The sequence below is a fragment of the Gasterosteus aculeatus genome, chromosome 6, assembly GCF_964276395.1.
Source record: "Gasterosteus aculeatus chromosome 6, fGasAcu3.hap1.1, whole genome shotgun sequence".
In the NCBI taxonomy this organism is placed as follows: domain Eukaryota; kingdom Metazoa; phylum Chordata; class Actinopteri; order Perciformes; family Gasterosteidae; genus Gasterosteus; species Gasterosteus aculeatus.
Genome location: NC_135693.1, coordinates 18971431 through 18993100, shown reverse-complemented (window position 1 = coordinate 18993100; position 21670 = coordinate 18971431). Strand labels below are relative to the sequence as shown.

The window sequence follows — 21670 nt, the reverse complement described above, 5'->3', positions numbered from 1 at the left end:
GATTTTCTAAATATGTGTTTCCAATGAATTAATAGATTTCACTGACAAATCTGTCATGTAGCAGTTTTTAAAGTCATCGAAGGGTGAACCTTTTGATCTGAGGACGAGACAGAACTTACGTTCCAACGTAATAATCAATCAGTCACTGATCCCTGTCGACGTCGTGCGTTACGTCCTGACGTCATCAAGTCCTCACGCACCGCCAACTCACGCTTGCCTCCTCAATATTGACCGCTTAGCCGGCTAGCATAAACACCAACCAACGTAAGTATTCATTCAACTTCGAGACACATTCAACATAAATCACTTTAAAGACATGTAGTTGCTCTGGACGATGCTATTATGCTATTGTTACACCAGCTAAAAGCTATGTTGGCATATGCTAATGTTAGCTAACAGTAGCGAGTCGCTACTCTCGCTAGCAGCGGTGTTCTGGTGCTGCAGCTCCATCAACGTAATTATAATAACTTGACGTCACAGTTTAGCCTAATTGATAATTGTCTCATGTGAAAACGACAATGCTGAATAACGCATTTGCTTGTAAACAGAAGTGACGCGATATAGTAAAGAGAAGACCGTTATCGTTGCAGGAACAATGTAATGTTACGTTATGTCTGGTGACCACTGTGGAGCTGCAGGTAGCTGAAGTCTGTTACCATCTAAAAGCCAAGAGAGACCTTACAGTTAGAGGTCTGCACTTTTATTAAACCGTAAAGTAATCCTTTTGTAGACGAGTGTAAACCACAACAGCTTGACTGGCAGTTCTCAGGGTGACGTGACGTAACGTTAGTTATGCAGTTTATTCTCTGTGGACGTTATGAAATACACTGCACGCTGTTTCCCTTTGTCTGTTCTCCTGCTGGAATGACACCTGAGCGCTTGGTGGGTAAAGTAGCCTGTCAGTGTTGAATATATATGACAGAATAGGTTATTTGCTGTAATCCACGTCTGGTAAATCACACGAGGAGCCACATATTTTAACAAGCCATTAGCGTGAACAGTTTTTCTGTAAGCAGCTTGCTAAATCCTGTGAGCGTGTAAGTGATTAATGCCAGAGAATGGTAAATGGTAAATGGCCTGTACTTGTATAGCGCTTTTCTAGTCTTCTGACCGCTCAAAGCGCTTTAACACTACATGACATCATTCACCCATTCACACCCATTCATACGCCGATGACAGGAGAACCACACACAGTGACACCTGCCATCAGTAACTAACATTCACACACTGTAGTCGCAGCTACAGGAGCAATGTTGGGTTAAGTGTCTTGCCCAAGGACACATCAACATGCGGGTTAGGCGGGCCTGGGATCGAACCGACAACCCTCTGATTGGAGGACGACCGTGCTCCCCACTCACCCACAGAATGTGGCTTACATGTGGTGTTTATCATGCACAGCATACATTGTCTAACTGTTGCCCGGACGACGTTTTAACAGAGACTTTCTGTTCCAAAGGAATCTGTGGTTCAGACATGGGGGCCCTGATATCCCGATGGAAGGTGAGTGGATGAGGGAAATGTTTCCCAAACGTTTCAGCCTAAAGTACAAATCAAGAAAGCAAAATGAAGTAGTTAACATGGCATGATATAAATAAAAAGCCCAATAAAACACACAATTGTTATACAATTATGAGACTAATACAGTTTCATCCCATCTTAATGAAGTCCTTTTTTTTTAAAAGAAGAGCAAAATAAATTTTGGCTGGAGCTTTTCAGGGTGGACATTTCTTGGCCTGCTTTTCATTACGTAATTTTAGTTAGGATGATATTTATTATGGGTCCAAGTTACGCAGTAGTTCAGCCAGTGTTCATGAATACACAGGCAACAGTTGTAAAATAGGTGAAGGCGTTAAGACGGACTCTTTGCTCTTGTTCTTCTCAGTGTTTGAACAATATAGTTAGTAGACTTTACAAGCCTTGAAGAGTGAGACCAAAACATACGTTTCCAACACTGAATCATAGCTGAAGGTTTCTGGTGTTCCACTCTTGGGATGACAGAGTTTGAGGTCATTTGGTTGCGTTAACCTTCAACACAGTAAACGCTTCAACCGAGTGAGTTCATACTCGTGTGCTATTTTTAGACGTGCTGCAGATGTCAAAGGGAAAGGAAGGGAGACGGTGTGAGCGGGGAGGAAAAGAACGTGCTGCCCTCGGTTCTTGAATGCGTTCAGTTTCAGAAAGAGAGTAATAAGTATGATCAGAGGAATTCACAGATGAGGAGAGTTGTGAAACTACAGGTTATTTTAATTCCATTCAGCCAAGATCAGCCCCCTTGATTAATTACAAGTACATGTGTGGTTCATTACTCGCCACATCAATCAGTGCTGAATCCGTTGTCTGTGAGCAACGCTAATACTTTGTCTGTTGTTTCCTCCCAATTGTGATTTTCTGATCGTCGTCCTTAATCCAGACAAAGCCAACCACGGTGGAGCAGCTGGAGAACATTGACAAGGTAGTGCGTCTTTTTCTATAGATATCAGTGAAGTGCTGCATGCAGGCCCAGTTTTCATTTTAGTCTCCCATAATGAAGACGTACAGTCAGACAACCAGTCAAGGGGCTTCCTCAGAAGCAGGATTATTGATGTAGGGGATGGTTTAACTGAGCGTGAGGCAGCAATGTCCTCCATCCTGCTTCATGGGAAAGGTCACTATTTTTACTTAAGCTGGCGGTTTGTTTTCTATCAACCTGAAACTCACTTTTGAGCATCGCAAGTGAAGCCGTAGAACAAATGTGACATAACCTTAACCTTCACGGTTTCCTTGCAGGAGATCAAAGAGCTGGAGGAGTTCAGGGCCAAAAACCAACGTCTGCAAAAGGTGGAGTGAGCGCAACATCCCAGATGTGCAGAGGTATGCTTGAGCTGCAGCTTCTTCTCTCTCACCGTGTGTGTGTGCGTGCGTGCGTGTGTGTGTGTGTGTGTGCGTGCAGCTGTGGGTCGGCCGGTTGCTCCTCTACTCGTCAGTCTTGTACCTGCTGACCTCACTGGTGGTGTACTGTCTCTACCTACCTGAACAATGGATGCAGAGACTAGCCATGGCTCTGCCGTTCTTCACATTCCCCGTGCTGTAAGTGCTCACGTTGTTTCAGAACATTCTTCAAACCAGTATTACTTAAATACCTTGTTCCTTTTGTTCAGAACCCGTACAGGGTGCAAAGTGACTTCATGTTAGGCTCCTCTTCTTCTCCCTCGTCTCCAGGGTTTGGTTTGTCAGGAAGTTCTTTTTCTATCTCTTTTCCAAACGCACTGAGAGAAACAGTAAGTGGTCCATCGCTCCATCCAGGTAACACGTGACACATGATCTGCTTCAGGGTTCTATTCATTTTATGACACTGAGCATTTATCCTGAATTTTCTTAAATTGTTCTTGTTGCGTGCTTAAACTCACAACACTATTATTGTTTTGTTTAACTCTCATGCATTCTTAACAATTGTAAACCATTCTGCTGTTTTCACTGGATTAAAGTGATTACATTTTCTGCTCTTTTTTTTTTTTTAGATGATAAATTGGAAGATTTAAAGGTTTCCAAAAAAAAGATTGTAAGTCCCAAATTTCTCCCACTCAGCATTTGGAATATGTGGCTTTTACTGTTTTTTTAAAGATAGTTTGAATGTGAGGTGGTGAGGGGTTCATTTTTGCAAAGTAGTATTCATTTGGAGCTAACAATACATGTTTCTGCGTTGCCTCCTTATGTTTCATTATTTCGTTAATAATTCCCTTCACATCATTTGGGTTTTGTTATCTAAAAAATGAGGACTACTCCCCAAGTGTATTTCCTCGGGCTGGTTTGTGTTTTAGCTGACAAACCCCTACTTCAGTGCTAAAATACCAGTTTCCCTTTTGTGTGCTTCCAGCTGGAGGAAGTGATGGAAACGGAGACGTACAAAAACGCCAAACTCATCCTGGAACGCTTCGATCCCGACGCAAAGAGGAAAGCTGTGAGTGCCTTTTTGTGTCTAGTTTTCTCCTCCAGTGTTTGTTGGGGTTGTTTAGGTGTACTTTAGGTGTTTGCTGTCAAAATGCAGGAGCTGGAGTCGACTCCGGTGCGTCCTCCGATGACTCCCCGGCCGGGACAAGGTACGACCCCCATCAACGCACCAGAAAGCGCATCGCTTTTACAGTTTGCGTGAGGTTTTGATGGAGCCGATTCCTCTCCTCCGCGCAGAGATCCGACAGAGAGGAATGCCGATGAGACCCGTGCCGATGGGCACGCCGGGGCCAATGACAATGAGCCCCGCCCCCGAAGCCCTGCCCCCGCTGGGACCAGGGGGCACACCTGTGGGTAAGGGGGCACACCGAGGTACTGCACCTCATGTGTGATGGCGCATCGCAGTTTGCATGTGTGTCACCTTGGATGCTGGTGAGGTGACGAGTGAGAGCTGGTCAGTGGTGCTTCCCCCCCCCGAGGAGCCCCCCGGGCCTCGGTGCAGATCGTCAAAGACCACCGAAGGCAGCGGAAAGCCCAGAGGCCTTATGACGTAGTTGTTTTGGACAATGCCGTTGCGTCTGTCCCGTGTTGCTCTCCCTACAGCACATGTCCCTCTCTCAGCTCCAGGAGGACCGCCGGAGAGATCTGCGCTGTCGGCCTCCGTCCTGCAGGGGGCGATGCCCAGGACCCCCTGCTCCCCCATCCCAGGAGTAGGTAGGTTGTAAAGCCCGTCGCTGCATCTTGTCATGAATGTGTGCTTGAGATAAGCAACATCTTCACACTGTTGAAATGTAAAACTTTGAATCCATGTTAAAAAGTTCTATGATGTTTTTGGATTTCTTCTGTGTGTGTGTGTGTGTGTGTGTATTAATTTCCATCTGTATTTATAAAGGCATGCACCCACCAGGTCCTCCATTAGCAAGACCCATCCTGCCCAAAGACAGGGGGGCCGTGGACCGGGTCATTGAATACCTGGTGGGGGACGGACCACAGAACAGGTAAAGAGCCTTCTGTTTGATGTAAAACCCAAACTCTTAATATCCTTTGTCCGTCTGCAGATTCACACATGGGAGTTCGTTCATTGTCACACCTCCTCTACCTGCACAAAGCCGCCTTGCCCAAACGATGGGGAAGTAATGGTGGCAGAATGACGCATGTGGATAGAAGCAGCAACACAAACCGCATAAAGCTGCTGCTGTAACACTCGTTGCCGGGATGTGATGCTATCACAATTTCTCCTTGTGTCCTTCATCTCGGGCCCAAAACTCCTTGAATGCTGCACAATGCTAAAGTATTTCCTGTCTCTCCTCCCGTCCTACAGATACGCTCTGGTCTGCCAGCAGTGTTTTTCTCACAACGGCATGGCCCTTAAGGAAGAGTTTGAATATCTCGGTAAGAACACAACCTCTCCAATACAGTTATTGAGGAGGACTCAATTAAGAGGGATCACTATATAGATTATTATCTCCTCAGCGTTCCGTTGTGCGTACTGCTACCTGCTGAATCCGGCCAGGAAGACGCGCCCTCAGGCTCCCAGGCTCCCGGAGTTCAGCTACGAGAGGAGGCTGCGCGCAGAGTCCCGCTCCCCCGGGCCGGCGCCGCGTTCCGGGACGGACACGGAGGAGAGCGCGCCCCCCTCTGGAGGTACTGAAAAACAAACAGAGGCACAGACGAGCAGCCGGCAGGGCCAGGTCCTCTCCCCGTCCCCTGAATGTCACTGACTCCACGTCCTAACCGCTGGTGTTTAAGGCTTCGTAGAGCAGCGCTCTCATGAGTTTGTGTTTGATTCTTCTGCCAGCGCTAATGATGTCAGCTTCTACCCTTTATGTAGCTCGTGAGCAGCCATCACCACGCTTCACAATCTATTAGAGGAACTGTAATGTTAAAATTCACTGGCATGAGATAATCTTTCAATATCTTATATTCATATTTTTTTTTTTACCTGACGGAATCAGTCGAATTCAATTGTTTCCTGCTAATTAAATCGTCTCGTGACGAGTGGCACCTCAGTTAAAGAGTGTGATGATGTTGCTTAGCTTCTACCGCAGTGATCAAAGTAGATGTTCCTCCGCACTTTTCCTCTTGTGAGGCCCGTGAGCGGTCTGGCAGGCGCACGGCGGGTTTAACGGTGTGATCTTGCCTCTAGCCAAGGCTCCGGCTGCGTGGAATTTGGTCCACAGTTTCCGGATCCAGCAGAGTCCAAAGACCCCTCAGAACCGACCTCTGCAGAGTCCAGGTTCCCCTCCTCTCCCTTCACGCCCTGATCCGGCTTAATCTGCGCTCATTGATTACCCCAGAATCACGCTGTAGAATCCGTAACCTGGTAGAACGCCGCCCAACGCGCTCCACAATCCGCTCCGCCTAATCACACTAAACCGCCGTTATTGGATGATTCCACCAGACCTGTTCCCAGATACATTTGATCTTACTCAGGGAAGAATATCTAATCTTCCTGAGTCCAAAAACATTTGTTTAGCAAATTATGGAAATAACCGTAAAAATGAAAAGTGTTCTTGTTGTTTGACTCCGATCTGTTCGTCGCTGAGTGCACATCCTCCGATGTACTTCCTGATTGATCGATTAGCTTTCTAATGTACATGTTAGAAGTTAAAAAGGGATCAGTTTGTGCCTGGTCACTTCGTGGATGAAAATAAGGTTTCATGTGATCTTTTTAACCATCATTCAGATGCATTTGTTTTACGGTAGATTTTAATATAAAAACTCATCTGAGTGGTTTTAATTCCATATCTCTACTTGCCCCAAACCTAACAAAGGAATGCTTTCAATTTTCTTTTAATTGATTAGACAACCCCCCCCGTCCCCCCCCCGCCCCTCCGAAACCAATCATGTGCTGCATTGCAAACTATTCTGACGACATCTCAGCTTTCTCTACTGTTCCGTCTGTGCATCTACATAGCACATACTCGCATATCTTCTCCTCAGATGAGAGGGAGTTGGGGGTGGACGAAGGACCCTCTAATGAAGCACAGAGTGAGAGCCAATCAGAGGCGCAGCAGGAGGAGGAGGATGAAGCGGTGGCGCAGCAGGAGGAAGCGGTGAAGGAAGAGGAAGCGGTGAAGGAAGAGGAAGCGGTGAAGGAAGAGGAAGCGGTGGCGCAGCAGGAGGAAGCGGCGGAATCCGAGCAGAGTCACAGCGCCCCCCGAGAGGCCGAGTCTCTGCCTCCATAGTCGCAGAGAGTCCAGAAGAGGACGGTCCGGTCCAGCAGAAGGTGTCGCTATTGGCCACGACAGACAGGCGGCCTTTTAAACGCAATATAGGTGGACGAGGATGGTCACCAACAGTAGTTTGATTATATTGTTCCTCCTTTCAACCAAAAAGTACACCGCTCACACTCTCCCAAACACGCAGAGGAGATGATGGAGATGATGTGCTCAGTAAATGGTGTGTCTTCAATAAAGTAATGCGCCGCGCTCTTCACATGGTCCATTAGAATTGTCCAATGATGTTGCCAGAATATGAAGTCGTCCACGTTTGGAAGGAAGTTCTTCTTAGAGCTGTTTGTCCATAGAGCAGTGTGCTGCTTGTAACGCTCTATATGTGGAGACTCGTAACCTCGCGGGTTCAGTCTTGTATGATTTACACTATAAGGTTATTTTAGGTTGGCTGGTTGTTTGGCTGCTGTATGATTTGTTAATGGCGTGATTTTAGGCAGAACTGCTGGTTCATAGTTTCAGCAAAAACGTTCTTAAATCCTAATTCCTGGTTCTTAATTTAGCTGACTCCACATATCTTGAATACGATCACAGGTTATTGTGACACAAATTCAGGTCTGGAACATTACTGTTTTGTCGGGTTGTGAGAATCAGGCCGTGAAGGTTTCACGGTTCTGCTTCAGCTTTCTTCACATCCCACACGAGCTGGTGCCCCACTTTTAAAACTGCTCCGGTACGTTTGTCATATTAAAGTTTTAACCACGTTTTAACGCTGCCACAAGCGTCATTCTCCTTGTTAGCTGCCCTCCGATCTGCTGCCGAATCAAAGAAAGCTGCTGCTGCTGCACGTCTCTACATTCAATCCTTTGCTTCCTCTGCTGGTGAGAAAGTTTAATGAAACTGAAGCTGATCAGACACCAGACGTGTGGCGCACGTTTGTTTGTAGACTATTTTAAATGTGTGCGTAAGATTTATTGACAGCACGGAAACATTTTACCAATTATTAATTTATCTCCATCTGGTTTTTGCCAATCGTGATCCAATCAGTTATTTTAAATGATCATTTGCCAAACCCACTGTTTAACCTGTCATTTCCTGATGTCATTTGCACTGATTTTCTCTTTAAGTTATTTGGCCGTATTGTGTTTTAATGCTTTTGAGGTATTAATCACTATTGAGGAGTGTAGTCCTGGTCCGGGGCTCGGTAGCATTTGACATGTTGATGTTTTCTCCACTTTTCATTCGGTTTGTAACCGCGTGTTGTTATCGTCATGCCGTAGCGGTGTAATCTTCACCGTGTCGAGCTGCTGTAGCAACACAAGGAGGTTTGTTGGCATCCCGTGTTTCTTTTTGTCATCAAATAGAGCGAGAAGAAATGAGATGAGTGTCTATGCAAATGTAAATATGTGTGTCACCTGCGTTGTGCAGGTCTGGACCTAGAAACGCGCACACACACACACACACACAGTGTACAACAACAACACTTTGAAATATGTATTTTTAATGTGTGTAATTTAGGATGTTCACACTAATGTGTTTGTGTGTTTCTAGTTAGTTGTTGAGTTCCCCAAAAACTCACAACTATCCCGAACAATTAGATAAAAGTTGCTGTTTGAATCAGCACATCGCAGCTAAAGTGCTTTTGGACAAAAAGTGTGTTGGATGTTGAGAAACCGTGTGATCAATTCAAAAACTCGGTGACCACAGTTTGATATTTGATGGTTGAAATGTTTACAAGCTTTTTATCCCTCATAAGAACTGCTGGTGGTAAGAACGTGGTAAAAGTTCCATGTACGAGGCTGTCACTTATATTTAATATTTAAAAGGTCTCTGATTCTGACTTTGCTTTGCATTTGTAGCTTTGTTTTGCTCCACTATATTTATTCTTTACCTTTCTGCCAGCGCTGGCTGTCCTTACGTGGACGCATGGCACGCCTAATAAAAGTTTCTCAACAATGACCGATTCATCAAGTTGTGGTTCTTAAACGCTCGCATGTCCGCTTCACAGATTGATTTGTCCAAAATAAATCTAGATTAATTAGTCAGATAAATATCACCTACCATTTCACTTTCATCACGAGAAGTAATATCCAACTTTATTTGCAATATATTAATTAATCATTTTTAATAATTAATGTATTGCTTATGTATTAATAATACAACAATGAAGAAACATGGTAGAAAATAAACCAATAATTAAATTAATTTGTCACTTTTTTTGCATCTTCACAACCACAAATACATATACAATATGTGTATATGCATACAGCCGAGTATGTATGTACACGTACAATGACGAATGATCAACTCCGTATGGAAGAACTTTACTGTATTAATAAACCAACCGAATTATTTTTTCAGAGCTGCTCAATAAATAAATAAATGTTTTGCTTCCAATTCATTTTATCCACTGCGGCAAAATTTAAGCCGCACAAAAAACACAAATATTTTCAGCATTAACTGCGTGTTCCCAAAAGTAAAACAAGTTCTTGAACTAATTCATTCAGATGTTCATTTCCATGTTAAGTTGATAAAATGCAATAAAATTGAGTTACAACGTAACAGCAGATCAGTTTAAACTGATTTTAAACCTCGGCCGTTCAGCGTGTTTGAAAACCATCTTTCCAAAAGTAATATTCAAACTACAGCAGAATCAGGGGGAATTCACACAAAGCACACCTTGCCCCTCAATATTTACACAATATAAACGTGTAGAAGTCAAAGGAGTGTCAGACAGAACAAGCCAATAAAACTTCCAGGACGGAATAAATCTCACCTGCACTCAAAGACTAAACATTCAACTGGCAGCAAAATTAGATTCAAATACATTTAAACATGTCTTCTACATCCAATGTAAAATGTTGATACACGGCATATTTATTATTAGCATTCCTCCTCAGATATGAAACTACTCTTAAAAGGTCAGTTTTAACATTAAAGAAAATCCTTTGAGCCAAACTTTAAATTAAGCTGCTGGAAAAAAAAGAACAAAACAATTGACTCTTTACTACATTTGCGCCTTATAATACTAAAACTCTGGAGTGATAAAACACTGTAGAAAAACACCTGAAGTAACAGTCAAGAATAGCTTCAAACTCTTGTGTGTGTGTGTGTGTGTGTGTGTGACAACCCTTCTAAATGTAACGTCGGGTCCTACAGCGTGTTGAGCTCAATGAGTCTCCCGGCGAACACGGCGAGCGTGCCGATGATGCACACGACCATGAAGACGCAGAGCAGGATGTGGTCCAGAACCATGGCAACGAACTTCCACTCCTCTGCTGCCTGCAAGGAGACGGGACGGAGAGAGACAGAGACGGACAAACAGGCGGGGCAAGAGAGTCAAGGGTCCTTTTGCACAAGTTAAATGATGAGTTTTTAAAGTTTTGCTTTACATGTTATAGACTTGTTAACGTTGAATTGCCAGTGAAAAACGTCTTTGTGTTTTTTGTGGTCATTGTTGTGTTTTTTTTTGCCCACCTGATAAAAAATTTAATTTCATGGAATATCTATTTGATAGAAACGACTTGTGTCTGTGCAGTTAATGGCAGGCTGGAGATAGCAGCAGCTTAGCCTAGCTTAGCACAAAGGCTGAAAGCTGGCTCTGTCCAAAGGCTCTCTCATAAATACACTGCATCTTGTTTGTTTAATCCAAAACAAAAACAAAAGTTTGTAAACCTGAAGTTTTTGTTGCCAGGCAATTAATTTTGGCTTCTGGAATTAAAAGAAAAGGCATTTAATTCTTTGCGGTTACTATATTAGGATATTACACCGGCTAATGTGTAAAACGATTGTGTGTCTTACATTGTTAGATTCCTCATCTGATTTCATGGTCTCAGCGATGTACTTCACCCCTTCAATGGCCCTGCGAACATCTGGGTTTTTGGTGATGGGAGACACGTAGGTGTCACTGGTGGGGGCGGGGTTACCTGCACAGGAGAGACAGGCCATACTGGTTGTTGGAATACATAATATTTAACAGCACAGAGTGAAACAGCATCCTCGTAACCTTTAAGTAAATTTAATGGAGCAGATTACAGCTGTTTTGTGTTTAACGAGTTGAAGTGTTTCTTCAACTCTGGGATCAGTTGGTATCGTCTACATTACATGTAAAACTACATATAAAACTTACATTACATGTAAAACTCTCCCTACCAACCCAATCACACTGTGACCCGCTGCCGCAGAACAAGTGCCACTCGTCCACACGTCAAAATGTCCGTGGGACCTTGCCTGAGATGTCAGAGATGTCCATGTCGGTCGGGAACATCCTCATCTGTCGGATCTCCAGACTGGGACGCTTCATGGTTGAGAAGAACATCATGTTGGGAATGGTTTCGATGAAGACCTGGGACACGAACGGATGGGCTCCTTCTTATTCAGTCAGGCACAACATTTACTTTAATCGCCACAGGTTTGGATGCTAAAGAAGAGCTAAAGGAGCTGAACCTTGCGTATCCAGGCGGGCATGGTGTGCGTGCTGGGCGAGCGGTGGTGCGTGTTGATGACGATGACCGTCATGATGATGGAGGCGATGACGAACACCATCGTGAACAGCATGTATTTCCCGATGAGGGGAACGGCACTGGAGGTGGAGGGGATCAGCTCCACGATGACCAGCAGGAAGACAGTGAGAGACAGCAGGACGGAGATGGAGAGGGTCATCTTTTCTCCTGGGGGGGGACGGAGGCAAAGACAGTTCTCATCGTAGGAATGCTGGCGATTCAGGGATTTACGGACAACGCGAAGAACCAACTTGTACTTTGCACTACGCACCGGAGTCGGTGGGCAGGTAGAAGACCAGTCCGGTGAGAAAGGAGAACAGCATGCAGGGAATGATGACGTTGACGATGAAGTAGAGAGGCAGACGCAGCATCAGGAAGTGGTAGGTGATGTCGAGGTACGGCTTGTTGGGGCAGCAGCTGTAGTTAACCGTGTGTTTCCAGCTCCGGTAGTCCTTCAGCACCCACTCGCCGGACTCCATGAAGTTACTGAGGTCCGGCCGGGCGCTGTCCTGAAACACAGGCGAGTACGAAAGATGAAGCCCTGTGATGTAAAAGGCTGATAAAAAGGGATATTTGAGGCCAACATGCTGTAAACTACAGGACTAATTGGACGGTTGTCTTGCGAATGAAACCCTGGACAAAGGCTCTTACACTAATTTGTCAACATTGCTTGTGACACAGACACACATGACTTATAAATGTGTGCGTGATACACTCACTGGGTTGATGACCACCAGCAGTCCGTCGTACGTCCACGTCCCCAGCTTCATGCTGCAGTTCTGCAGGTCGAATGGGAAATGCAGGACGATGATCTCGCAGTAGCTCTTGAAGATGGCCGGAGGGTTCCACGTTATCATCCCAGTGTGCTCCAGCAGGACTTTGGTTTGGTGGATGATGGCGAAGTCGCCGTCGGCACTGGTGGAGGAGAGGGGCGGGGGGCGAGGGGGGGCAGTGAGAGGAGCATGCGAGGCATTGTGCCGATCGAGGGGAGTTTGAGTGGTGCGTTTACTTGTTGTACAGCACCAGGTCTGGTTTCCAGATGTCGGTTGAAGGGACTCTGATCTTCCGGATGCCGCCGTAATCGTCCGGATCCCAATTCAGGTTCACATCCCGCCAGCGCTGCGGCGCAAATCAGGAGAACTTTTAGAGTTTTAAAAATATTTAGCCTGCCTACGCACTGAATAAGCCAATTTTTGATGGTTGTACCAAGTGGTACCCAACAGAATAAATACAAATATAAATGATCACATGTCTAGTATCATTAGTGTGATAGTGTGATATGATTGTCATTGAATTCAACAGCCACATTTACCTGTTTGAGACGAACATTGCTGGTCACAATCTGATTAACTTCATCCTAAGAGGCAGAAAAATACAGAAAAACAATCAAAGGTAAGAAACTTTTTCAGGAGAGATTTTGAGGACCACAATAAACATGCAAACTTTCTATGGGCAGACTGTAGCACTATAACATTCAGGGACATAAACTATCCTGTCGTATTAGTCTTGAAGGCAAAGCTGTTGATTTAGCAGCTCTTGAACTCCTCAATCAAATATGAATGCAGCCAGGTGGAGGTCCTACGTTCTGCATGCGTCCAGACATCGCCGAGCTGAGCTGATACGACCTCAGGTGAGCGGCCGTAAATCCTCTTTATGGTTTTAGTCGGCCGAGCCAGCCAGGTGCTCTTCTGTTTCTCCTTCACTTTCATTATAGTAGGAGTTTCTCGTTTAAAAAATAAAAAGGAACAAAAATTCCTTTTTTCAATAGAATTACTTTTGGAAATTGGCAGAAATTTAATAGAAAGAAATCATCATTACTGATGCACTCAGAGTTGGCCAATGAATTTGGCCGTTTTTAAACTTTTTTTCTAAATATTACTGTTAGAAGTAAGTTGGAAGCAAAGGTCAGGATAGATGTGTGGGTTACTCAGGAATCAGGAAACAGGAAACATTTATTGCCATAATATGTCAGACATACAAGGAATTTGACTTGGTGGCTGGTGCATATAGCAGACAGTACGACAAAGGACGACAAGACAACAGTGCACGAGCAAAAAAATAAAAAAATAATGCTATGGGTTATAAGGTACTATAAGGGTATGGATTAGTTTAAAATAAAGGAATAAAAGTTAAAGTTAAAAATATTTAAAAAAAAATAAATAAAGTGCACCAGCGAACAGAAAGTGACAAATGACAAACTGGTTAATGCATAACGTAAAACATCCTGGATTTACCTTTATCATTGTTTTTTAAATTTAACCCTTTCATACATGAGTTAAGAAAACAGGATTTTTTTATTAAGTGTTTATATTGATCTTCAGGCTTGAAAAAACAAAATTTCAACTTCTTTTTTTTCAAAAATATTTTAAAACAGGTGCCGATAGAAATGTTTTGCTCAAAATCAAGTACACGTAGTGCGGGAAACCCTCAGTGCGCATGCTCAGAACCGCGATCTTACGCCAAGCGAGTGACGTCACGGGCTCGCGGTCGGCAGGAGTTCGGGCGTTCTGGGAGCGGAACTGGAATGACATTGACCGAACTCCGGGAACTCTCCGTCAGAATTGGATAACTGTGGCTACCTTATACAGGGCGAGGGAGGACGAGGGAGCTCGGAGGGATAAAACCCAGGTGTTCACCGCCGGGGAGATTTATCCAGAACCGAAGCGGTTTACTGCGGGAAAACAAATGGCGAGAGATCGCTGCTAACGGCTAACGGCTAACGGTTAACGGCTAATGCCAGCGTTTCACAGAGGACTCCCGGGCTATCTGGAGATGCTGCCGTGTGAGAAGAAGAGAAGACTTTCTGGATCGCGAGCAGACATAACATGACATGAACGCAGAAAGAGGACACGGTAAAAAAAATTGTGCTATTTATATCGGCAAATGATTTTCTTGTGGGTGTCGCAGCGCTAATGCTAGCTAACGTTAGTGCGCTCAGTACTGCCGTCCAGCGGTGTGATTTCAGCCGCGGGCTCCGTCTGGTCTTCAGTCCGGGTCTTCTCGCCGAGGAACCCGATGGAGCTACTTATTGTTTATTTGCACTGACCTTATGTTCTGCTGCTTTTGTGCTGGTTTCATGGCCGCTTGTCATCTCTGGGTAGGTTTGCTTGTTGGGATTGTAACTTTAGTATTATGTGGAAGATGTGTGTGTGTGTGTGTGTGTGTGTGTGTGTGTGTGTGTGACGCCATGTATGGATGTAGTTTTATGGATAAAAGTCACAGAAACCGCCTCACTGGTGTCAGCCCCTGAGATGTTTCAGCTGAAGGTGCTCAGATGTTCCCATTCGTTGGGGTGAAATACTTTAAATAACGTTTTCCACAATTGTGCTGATGAAGATGGGTTATGTTTTATTTCCTTAAAATAAAAATACTTCACCTGCATCGTTTGACGGGTTCACAGACTGGTTGAACAAGATACGGTCTGGTTGGGTTATTATTTCGCGCCAATCCTTCTCTGAATAGTTATTTTTGTTTGAGGCCCTAAAGAACATGAAGCACAGCTACAGTAAGATGTATTCAGGGTTGTGTGTTGCTGATTGTTATTCTTTGTCCGGCAGAGAGACGATCTTTCCTTTGGGACCCTGCTTCTGGAGCGAGGATGAATCCTCTTCATACATTGTCACCATAGACGTCCTCTTTGCAGCCTGAACGCAGAAGGAGAGCTACGAACAGTAAGAGCTGCTTTGTTTAATTCTCATTGTGCTGCTTGTGTTTAATGGCCGCTGTGCCGATATGCTGCAGTGCAAAGGCAAACATGGCTGCCGTGCCGAGCTACCTTCCGCACTGCAATAGAACAGTACTGATGCATTACATTGACTGTGGTGTTCTAGACTGGATGTTTTACCCATGAGAAGTGTTTATATTCGCTGAAGAAGCTCAGATGTTCCCTATGGTGGTGAACATTTTACTAAAGTGAAATTGGTCAACTATTGTGCTGATGAAGATGAGTTATATTTCCATACGAGGATTGTTTGAACGTAGCTTTTTTAGTTGATTCCTATTCACTTGCATTGTGTGAAGGGCCATGTTTGGGTAATCTTGACTGGTTAAGCCAGCTAAAGACCCAGAAGGAGAGCAACATTAACATGTGCTTATATACTATTTTCATCGTGGTTGTGCTTTTTGTTTTGTTGTTTGGCTGCCGTGCCATCAGAGAGACAATATTTCTGTTGTGATCTTGCTTCTGTAGCAGGAGTGAAACATTAAACACTTCACATCCGCTTCACACATTGTCACGTGCCATGGACGTGCTCTTTGCCGCTGAACGCAGAAGGAGAGCTACGAACAGTAAGAGCTGCTTTTTTGATGCTTGTGTTCCGTGGCCGCTGTGCCGATGTTCTTCTGTTTGTTGGGTTGGTGCTGCAGTTCAATGGCAAACATGGCTGCTGCGCCTTTTGTCATTTGCTCTCAGTCACCTTGTTGCCTCTTTGTCTGTGGATTTCTTGCCACAAATTCCTGGTTGTTCGCATTATTCTGGCTGCTGTGCCAAGACATGTCGCAAATGCTTTGGACTTGTTGTGCGTATGTGAGAGAAACCTTGTTTCTATAGTGTGTTGGTATGGTAATGGAAAAGAGAAGATATTGTTATTGCTGAATAATCAATTTTTATTTCACTATGGCATGGACTTGAATCTGTTCCGTATTGACTGAAGAGGTTTTCACATCTGCTCTTTTCATTTAATTACCATTGATAGGGGCGTAGCTGGATCTATTTTTTTTACACCACAAATTGCTGACTTTTTCTCAGATGATGTTACTCGCTATAAATGATGATATATATCCTATATTTGTCTTCAAGTAACATAACATCAGTTAACATCGGTTGTGAAGTGAAATTGCCGATACGTCATAAATCAGGACTGGTACAGAGTACAGGTCAGCGTTTAATGGTACCATTGTGGTTCCAATAGTGGCCGAAGTAAACATTGTATTATTGGAAGGTAAAATGGCACAAATAAAAGAGCAGTTAAATTAGATGATTACTCCTTAAAAATACAATGCAGAAATCCAACTTGGTCTTCAATCTTAATAGTATTGCTAGTAAACCTGAAAGGCACAAGTGAAAATATTGTGAACATAAGGCCACTTAAATTGCGTATTTACAGTGTGTTTTATATATTTAGCCTTGTGTTACCACCTAGCGTGTCCCTTACCACGCTGATGAGCTGTATCAGCTGTAGTCCCACAGAGACCACCACGGCGTCACTGAAGTGGTCAACGGGACGAACCACCTTGCTGTAACCAGTGAAGAGCTTTTTCACCAGTCGCGTCTCGGCCTCTGAGCAGGACACTGGACCTATAAGACACACATGCAAATATTTCAGCCGGACCATAGTGTGTTCACCTTCACGCTTAACCGCCAGTGTGAACTTCACTGGGCGGACAAACTGGTTTGCACAGTCGTCCGCTTCAGTTTGAGCTCACTTTGATGTCTGAGTTGAACAGTGACATCTCCAGCTGACGTACATGTCCCCTCAAATGTTTTCACACTGGCACCAAGATCACAGCTGAAGCCAGCGGATCGCGTTTAACTGTGATTCACTCAGCAAACATTTTCCCAGCCTTACAACCAGCAACCCGAAACCCTTCACTGAGGGAAGTGTAAGGGAATGCAGACGGCCGATACAGGAAACAACAGATGAGAGGCGGCGACAGGCGCATGCAGACAGATCAACCGGCCCGATTGGTGAAAAGCCTCGGCGCTGAGTGTCTCACCAGCTGTCTAAGCACTGAGATCAAGTATGTTTCTCTAAAAATCCTCGGAGCAGAACCCGATCTGAGTGTTAAGAGGGTGTTTGGGAAAGACCGCCCATGGTCGCCCCTCTTGGCAGTAAGTCTGGATCAGTGAGAGTTCAGAACATTTAACCTGCATCTAACACCTCTTCATACAAAAAGGTGTTTCCATCTAACAGACGTACAGCTCTTTTACTTTTTTAACCCTGTCTTTGTGAGCCTATGAACACTTGCTGGTTCTGCACTGGAGAATGATTTAAACGTATGATGTGCGTTTTTGCGGATGTTGCTTTGACAAGTTCTGTTCAGCTGTGACGGGCTTTTATGAAACGTTGTCTGTGATCAGGATTTTCCCTGGTTTCCTTTTAGAAGGCACAATATTTTTTGTTGTCGTTTGGAAAAAGGTTTTACTTTTTAACTCTCGTTCTTGTTTGTTTGTGTTTTGGTGTGGCTCTTTAATACAGTACCACACTTAAGTTATTTCAGAGGCACAAAAGACTTGACAGTTTTGTCCCTGCAAAAATCTAATTATCTTAACTTTTTAAAATGACATCACTATAACCATTAGAGTGATGCGCACGTTTTGGAGCCTGGAGGGGTTTTGAATCCAGATTATCTTTCATTTATTTGTCGCTTGTTGTTGTTGAGGAATCGGCTGGGAATCCACACTCGGTCACATCTACAGGATCTTGTTTCATTTATCCAGGAGGAGCAGACGACACACACACACGGATCAGGACTCCTTCTTCTTTTGGCAACTTTTCTCAATGACGCGGTCAGTTTGGTGTGTCTTTGTACGGTGCTGATGTTTATTTCGCTGTCTGTTGTCCTGCTTTGATCTGGCCACATACAGAAATAGATAGGTGGGGAGGCGGGACAGAGGAGCCACTTGGAGCTGTCAATCACAGCCCACTCTCAACTTAGATTCCCTGCAGGATGCTGAACCGTAACTGTAGAACACAAAGGGGACAAGACCCTTTGTGTTTTTCTGGAAAATGACATGTGTGGAGATTCTTTCTAGTTGTATTTGAGTCCATGTAAATACTATCGGCTGGAAATAAGCTTTTGGCCAAATGTCTTGCGACAGTTTGGGAACATGCTGGTGAGGAAAAGTTAATCGGTCCTGCTGTGCTTTTTATTACATTACATGTCATTTAGCTGATGCTTTTATCCAAAGCGACTTACAATAAGCATTCAACCATAAGAATACAGACACAGAAGAACAAGAAACAAGAAAGTGCAATTTCATCAAATAAGCCGATCTACAACTTGCTAAAGATTAGAGTCATTATAAGTACAAATTAAGTGCTATAATTTGTTAGTCTTTTAGTGGAGGTAGAGTCTGAAGAAGTGGCATTTGAGCACAGCTTTGAAAGAAAACAGAAATCACATCATCTGTTCTGCTTCCTCGTGGGGTTTTGTAATCTCCAAGAAAATTGTTCATATCAGTTAAACCTGGTTGATTGAGATAACTAGTTACTTGATGCTGTGGGTCTCTGACAGCCACAAATCTCCAGCTGCAAGGTCATTGGTGAATAAGTCAATTCTTCCTTCCGTTAAAAGTCTGTGCATGTAGAAAGCAAAGAAATGAATCCTTGTCTTTGCGAATAACAACCGTTTCTGTCTTCCCTGTAGCTGTACTGTTTAATGAGACGGGTCTGTTCTGTGTCTGACTGGCTCATCAGGGCAATAATGTTTCTGTTTTAAACTATTCATCATTCCAAAATAAGATACCAGACATTTAAGACGAGGTGCCCTAAATGTCTAAATGAATAGTAAGGACTGTGTGATGTGTATCTTTTAAGCCATCTAAACATCTTAATTCATCAAGCCTGAGACAAAACATTCATGTTTGCAATAATATGAAGACACACAAAGTGGATTTGAAAGTCAAGAAGTCAAGTGCTTTTTCGGCCACAGTTGTGTCTCACGTCTCCAGTGGTGCAGATAACGTCCAACTGGTGGTTTAAAGGCTGAAAACATTCATCTTTAACACTCCATCAGGCTATCACATTTCTCACCAGTGGGTTTCAGCAAATGTGCTTGTGCTCAAAATCCCTCAATTAGAAGGTATGATTTAAAAAGTAGTAAAATTAATAGACTGGTAATCTGGTGTGGAAACTTGAGGCTCTATTTCATAAAGAACTAAAATAAACACTGAGGCTAAGTCAGCCTGAAGATTAATTTTCAATTAAGAGTGAAGAAATGTAAAACCCTTTCTATTAAGTCCTGATCAAAACTTGGTTATTACATGTTTTTGCTGTTTAATCTTGTGTGTTTGGTGGTAATATTCTTCGGTTTGAATTTAGCTCTCAAAGCCATGTGATCAACACAGAGGACATGTTGGAAATTCCCTTTTTGTTCCCTTTGCCTAATTCCATTGGCAGTATGTCTTGGATCATATGTTGTCTTTGAGGTACGAGCCGATCGCTCTGTGTTGATGTTTCACTAAGTGAACTTATGCTTCTTACCCGATAATCACTCACGTTCTGTCACAGTGACTCTTTCAAAGCGGTTTGTGAAATCCATACAACAGAAAAGTAGACACACATTTTCCCCATAAAGAGCCTTAAGTGATAAAACAAAAATGAAAGAAGATAAAGGTACAGAAGGAATACAAATCTTCCCAGTGATCCACAATTTGGGTAAACAGGATCTGCCTCTGTTTGTTGGACTGGATGCTCCAGTATTTGAATGGTCACAGGCTTAAACCCCCCCCCCCCCAGGAGACGACGTGTGTGTAATTATGTCTCTACTGTCCAGTCCAAGTGTCCTTGAACAAATACAATGAGCACAGTCCTATCAAGAGGACAACAGCTAGATTCCTTAATTATAAATGCAGCAAGGAATTCCAACAATGCTGAGCTGCCTTTTTTAAGGCAGCTGAAGGACGACTCCTTCGTTGCCTTGCATTGGCACGTTTAAAGATTCAGCAGTGTGTTTGAGTGGGGGAGATATCATTTAAACGGTGCGTAGCCCCTGTTGAATAGAGGACTTTGTGATTTGGTACATCGTTGTTTTGGGGGTTTCTAGGTGTGTTTGTGGAGAGATCCAGGCTTTATCTCAAGACGACTTGTATCTAGCAACATGTACGCATCAAAACCTGTTTTGTATACAGTTTCCAATAAAAACATAACCCAAAAGACTGCTGGGTGGTTGTTTTCGAAATACCCAAAGTTGGTGAGATTTAATTCAGTTTGTAGTTTTATTCAGAGGGAACAACATTGGATGTTTTCATTACCTGCGCTGCTACAGGAAGCCAAGAAACACAAAACCAAGAAGACTCAAATATCGCCAATACCAGATTTTCACTTCCCCCGACAAACGCACACACAGAGAAGACTTACCGGCAAGTACACTGAGAATCCATAGCAGCAAGATCTGGACCGTAGAGCGATTCATATCCCCACCACATTTATGTCTAAAGCATCCGTTCGTAAACGTGCTGCTAACCAGGTCGCAGGCTCCCCTCGAGCTAACTGATGCTACACAGAGGCAGGCACTTTGGATTTAAAATGAGTAGTGGTGGGTACGTGGTCGCCCAGTAAGAGAACACTGAGCTCTGGTTTCTCCACCTCCCCCACCCAACAGCAGCACCCTCTCAGCCCACTTCAAGGCCCAGGTGACAGCTGGGTTTGTGTCTGTGTCATCATTCAGTTTTTCCTTCGGTAATGCCTCAGGATAGCATCTTATACCGGCGTGATCGAGAAGCAGAGGGCAGCGGGAGGCTCAATGACAGACGTGGCGCAGGGGAGGTGAGGAAAGACGGACGGTGTAGGGAGACGGGATGGGGACAGGGAGGCAGACAGACAGGAGGACAGCTGAAAGCCCTCACTGATGGAATGAGACCCATGTCACACATGAAACCCCCCACAGCGCCTGCATGCATGCCATGAGGGGGAACTCAAGCGTTTGTGCGTGTTAGACTGAACTGACCAGCATACCATAAATACACCGTTTATCGTTTTGTAAGAACTCGTTTTTTTTGTAAAATCTGTAATTGAGGTTGTTTCAGCTGCTGGTTGTTTTTCTGCTGATGTCACACACTTTTTCATGCAGGTTAACGCCAGTTAGCTATCTGCCGGGAGATTTGTTTTTAGCAATGCTACCTACCTGGGAAAAAACAATATGGCAGTCAAACAATGCTGCTTTTGGACCCAAACAAGCCCAAATATTCATAAGCCTTTAGGCTCTTGAGCTCCTTCATCTGGCGAGCCGGCTTTAAGATGTCTGGAGGACGATGTGATTTGTAATGTTGACAACCTTTTTATGTATTCGCTGAATTAAAAAGGTTGCCACTGCCAACCAAAGGCCAAATATTGGTTACCATTTCTC

General features: G+C 44.0%; 2 protein-coding genes across 10 annotated transcripts; one reads left to right on the top strand and one right to left on the bottom strand.

The window, feature by feature from the left end:
- Nucleotides 1-9059, top strand: lnpk (lunapark, ER junction formation factor). Of its 8 annotated transcripts, none has more exons than XM_078104216.1 (16): nucleotides 85-264; nucleotides 1457-1500; nucleotides 2411-2452; nucleotides 2767-2817; nucleotides 2930-3066; nucleotides 3199-3257; nucleotides 3498-3538; nucleotides 3854-3937; nucleotides 4025-4076; nucleotides 4165-4299; nucleotides 4549-4641; nucleotides 4820-4925; nucleotides 5249-5319; nucleotides 5401-5571; nucleotides 6074-6163; nucleotides 6871-9059. In XM_078104216.1, the coding sequence occupies exons 2-16, from the start codon at nucleotides 1474-1476 to the stop codon at nucleotides 7113-7115; spliced, it is 1404 nt and encodes a 467-aa protein (XP_077960342.1). In that variant the 5' UTR covers nucleotides 85-264; nucleotides 1457-1473; the 3' UTR covers nucleotides 7116-9059. The 8 variants fall into 8 exon arrangements, with proteins under 8 accessions (XP_077960349.1, XP_077960342.1, XP_077960347.1 ...); XM_078104220.1 differs by having other exon boundaries at nucleotides 90-264; nucleotides 4165-4281; nucleotides 4835-4925; XM_078104219.1 differs by having other exon boundaries at nucleotides 90-264; nucleotides 4165-4281.
- On the bottom strand, nucleotides 8481-21112 carry LOC120820689 (acetylcholine receptor subunit alpha-like). Of its 2 annotated transcripts, none has more exons than XM_078104225.1 (10): nucleotides 20683-21112; nucleotides 16756-16898; nucleotides 12915-12959; nucleotides 12612-12721; nucleotides 12322-12517; nucleotides 11874-12111; nucleotides 11547-11770; nucleotides 11331-11445; nucleotides 10902-11026; nucleotides 8481-10382 (listed from the first exon to the last, which is right to left on the bottom strand). In XM_078104225.1, exons 1-10 carry the CDS (start codon nucleotides 20735-20737, stop codon nucleotides 10254-10256), a joined length of 1380 nt encoding a protein of 459 aa, XP_077960351.1. In that variant the 5' UTR covers nucleotides 20738-21112; the 3' UTR covers nucleotides 8481-10253. The 2 variants fall into 2 exon arrangements, with proteins under 2 accessions (XP_077960351.1, XP_077960352.1); XM_078104226.1 differs by having other exon boundaries at nucleotides 11326-11445; nucleotides 20683-20899.
- Nucleotides 21113-21670: the final 558 nt, after the last annotated feature.